The sequence below is a fragment of the Stegastes partitus genome, unplaced genomic scaffold (assembly GCF_000690725.1).
Source record: "Stegastes partitus isolate 25-593 unplaced genomic scaffold, Stegastes_partitus-1.0.2 Scaffold1089, whole genome shotgun sequence".
Classification (NCBI taxonomy): Eukaryota; Metazoa; Chordata; class Actinopteri; family Pomacentridae; genus Stegastes; species Stegastes partitus.
The window spans coordinates 160,440-163,401 of record NW_007578820.1 but is presented as its reverse complement, the minus strand read 5'-3'; the positions used below and the strand labels follow the sequence as shown (position 1 = coordinate 163,401).

Here is a 2,962-nt window from a genome sequence, read left to right as displayed (position 1 = left end):
AACTACACAACTACAGACACACAACTACAGACACAACTACACAACTACAGACACACAAATACAGACAAACTACACAACTACAGACACACAACTACAGACACACATCTACAGACACACAACTACAGACACACAACCCAAGCAGTGTCAACTGTCCATCTGTCCGTCTGTAGGTGGAGCTACCGCTGCACGTGGAGCGTCTTGTCCAATCGGTGAAGGCGCTGTGCAGCTCGCTGGCTGCCGTGGAGACGCCCGACGTGACGGCGGCGCTCAGCCAGCTCCCAGCATGCCCATGTCGGCTGCAGCCCAAAGTCCTGAAGGTGAGAGACGAGCCGTCTGGTTCAGAGTTTACTGGATAAACCTTCAGATCCGGTTCTGAGTCTGTCTGTCTTCTGTTCCTCAGGACGCCTCGGTGCTGGCAGTCAGAGAGAACAGAGGTACCGACTCACCTGTCTGCTGACAGTTTCTACTGAGACTGTCAGATGTTTTCAGAACTGTCATTTTTCCTCTATTTTTGTTTTCAGAAAAAACAATGAATCCATTTTAAGATGCAGTGTCTCTCTAACCCTACAAAAATGCAGAATTTTAAAGCGTTGGTGGTGTTGATCCTCAGAAAGTTCCTGTCATGGATCCATAGTTCATAAACATTTGTTGTTGCAGAGAAAGTGGTGGAGAAGCTGACGGCGGCCATCTTGGATCTGGTGGAGCTGTACTGCAGCACGTTCAACGCCAACTTCCACCCGACGTTGCAGAGCCTGAGCTGCACGGCGCCGGTGCAGGAGGCTGGCCTGGTCACCAACGTGTTGTCCTTCAACGTGCACGCTGCCCATCGCATCCCCATCACCTGGGCTGCCAGGTGCAGCAGAACAAACGCACCTTCTTCACATGTCACACTGCGCTCAGGCTTCTATAGAAATGCCTGTTCTGGTGTTTTTCATATCCAGTCTGGAACCTTCCTCTGGAGACACAGTTCAGATCTGGTTGATTCAGCAGTGAATGATTCCAGATCTTATTCAGATTTTTCTTGATGATTTCACGTCATGTCTGTTTTTTTCCTGTCCTTGTGAAGCACTGATTTTAAAAAGTATTAACATCATTAGATCACGCTCTTGTCCTTCTCTCTCATTGGTCACAGCTATGAGGGTTTCTTCTTGTCCTGCTCGTTGACTCATGGGGGGGCGGAGCTCTGTGCACCGCAGCACACTAGCAAACAGCCAGTCAGCAAATACCTGTTTCACCTGGTGGTGTGGGACCAGAGGTAGGTACCTGAGCTCACCTGTCAGACACTTCTCTGTTCAGAACCAGCGGTGAGGTAACGGCATCGCTACCATGGTGATGTAGCTATACAGCATCGGTTACCATGGCGATGTAGCTGTACAGCATCGGTTACCATGGCGATGTAGCTGTACAGCATCGGTTACCATGGTGATGTAGCTGTACAGCATCGTTACCATGGTGATGAAGCTGTGCGGCATCGTTACCACGGTCATGTAGCTGTGCAGCATTGCTACCATGGTGATGTAGCTGTGCGGCACTGTTACCATGGTGATGTAGCTGTATGGCATCGTTACCATGGTGATGTAGCTGTATGGCATCGTTACCATGGTGATGTAGCAGGTTGAACAGAGCCTCTGAGCTCTATAGAGTTCTGCACACAACAGCCAATGTGTTCCATGAACACTAAGTGTCAAACAAATGTAGATCTGCCCCCTGCTGCCCCCTGCAGGGTGTGTTTTCCAGTGCAGATCAACCAGTTGCCCCGAGAGTCGCAGCTGACGGTGACGCTGTATGCCAGCTGCCTGCCACCGCCTGGTGGCGCCGAGGAGAAGGGGAAGCAGCGACGCAGCATCGAGGCTCTGGGCTGGGTCACCATGCCACTGTTCAACTTCAGGCAGTGAGTCACATCACACGTCTGACATCACACGTCTGACATCACACAAACAACAAACAATCAGGATTCAAATCTCATTTAAAAAAAGATCATTTCCACCTTAAACTGGTGCAAAAAGATTCACAACAAAACAAGACATAGTGTCTGATGTTGACAATATTCTGGGAGAGGAAATCTGTGAGCTTCTGGAGCTTCTCTCCTGCTCTCAGTGCTCACATCATTTTAATATCAGCTGAACTCACAATAAGCTGCTCTTATCTCCAGATGGTTCTGGTGTCAGGCAGCACAACCAGGAGGAACCAGTGGACCTCCTCCAGGCGACACGTTGAGCAGCATCGCTTCATTTAAACCTGATTTTATGACGTCGTCTGACAAACTCACCAAACGCAGGAGTTCAGAACCACCATGAGCTGAGAGTTCACTCAGATTTACTGTAAGATGATCCTCAGAGAGGAAGTCAGAGGACAGAAAGACCTGCTGTCACTCATTCATCTGTCCATCACACAGAGTGTTCTTCTGAAGGGGGCGGGGCCAGCATCAGGGGGCGGGGTCAGCAGCAGCTCATCTAAAGCTACTGACACTGTTTAAACCAGGATGATGGAGTCGTGGAGGAATGAAGCATTCTGAGACCTTCTTCATCTGAAGGGAACAGAAACTATGAGGAGCTTTGAGAACAGGAACAGCAATGATCAGCAGCTCAGGACTTCAAGCTTCATATAATTTTTTTTTTTTTTACATGTGATCCAGTGAAGCTTCCTGCAGCAGGAAGAGTGTTTGGACTGATAAGAGTGTTTCTGTGTCTGCAGCGTCCTGACATGTGGTCGGAGGTTGCTCGGTTTGTGGCCTTCAACTCCAGGGAGAAGTGGAAACGCTCGCACGAGTTCCCCCAACTTCAGCCAACCGGACAGCGTCATCCTGCAGGTCAGTCTCTAGATATAAACCCAACCACATCAGAACAAAGGGTCCAGATTGATCACTTTAATGGACTTTTTCCATCATTTCTGAGCCTCAGAACTTCATCAGAACAGCAGATAGACACATGACATTTAGGAGGAAGAACACATCTGGGTTCTG

At 49.2% G+C, this 2,962-nt stretch overlaps 1 protein-coding gene across 1 annotated transcript in view; it reads left to right on the top strand.

The window, feature by feature from the left end:
* Positions 1 to 2,962, top strand: part of pik3c2b (phosphatidylinositol-4-phosphate 3-kinase, catalytic subunit type 2 beta) — a 36,390-nt gene that overhangs the window by 14,364 nt on the left and 19,064 nt on the right. Inside the window, exons 6-11 of the mRNA XM_008295948.1 lie at positions 171 to 317; positions 401 to 434; positions 658 to 853; positions 1,133 to 1,255; positions 1,724 to 1,891; positions 2,695 to 2,809. Coding sequence (XP_008294170.1) covers positions 171 to 317; positions 401 to 434; positions 658 to 853; positions 1,133 to 1,255; positions 1,724 to 1,891; positions 2,695 to 2,809 — 783 coding nt within the window. The remainder of the gene's footprint in view (positions 1 to 170; positions 318 to 400; positions 435 to 657; positions 854 to 1,132; positions 1,256 to 1,723; positions 1,892 to 2,694; positions 2,810 to 2,962) is intronic.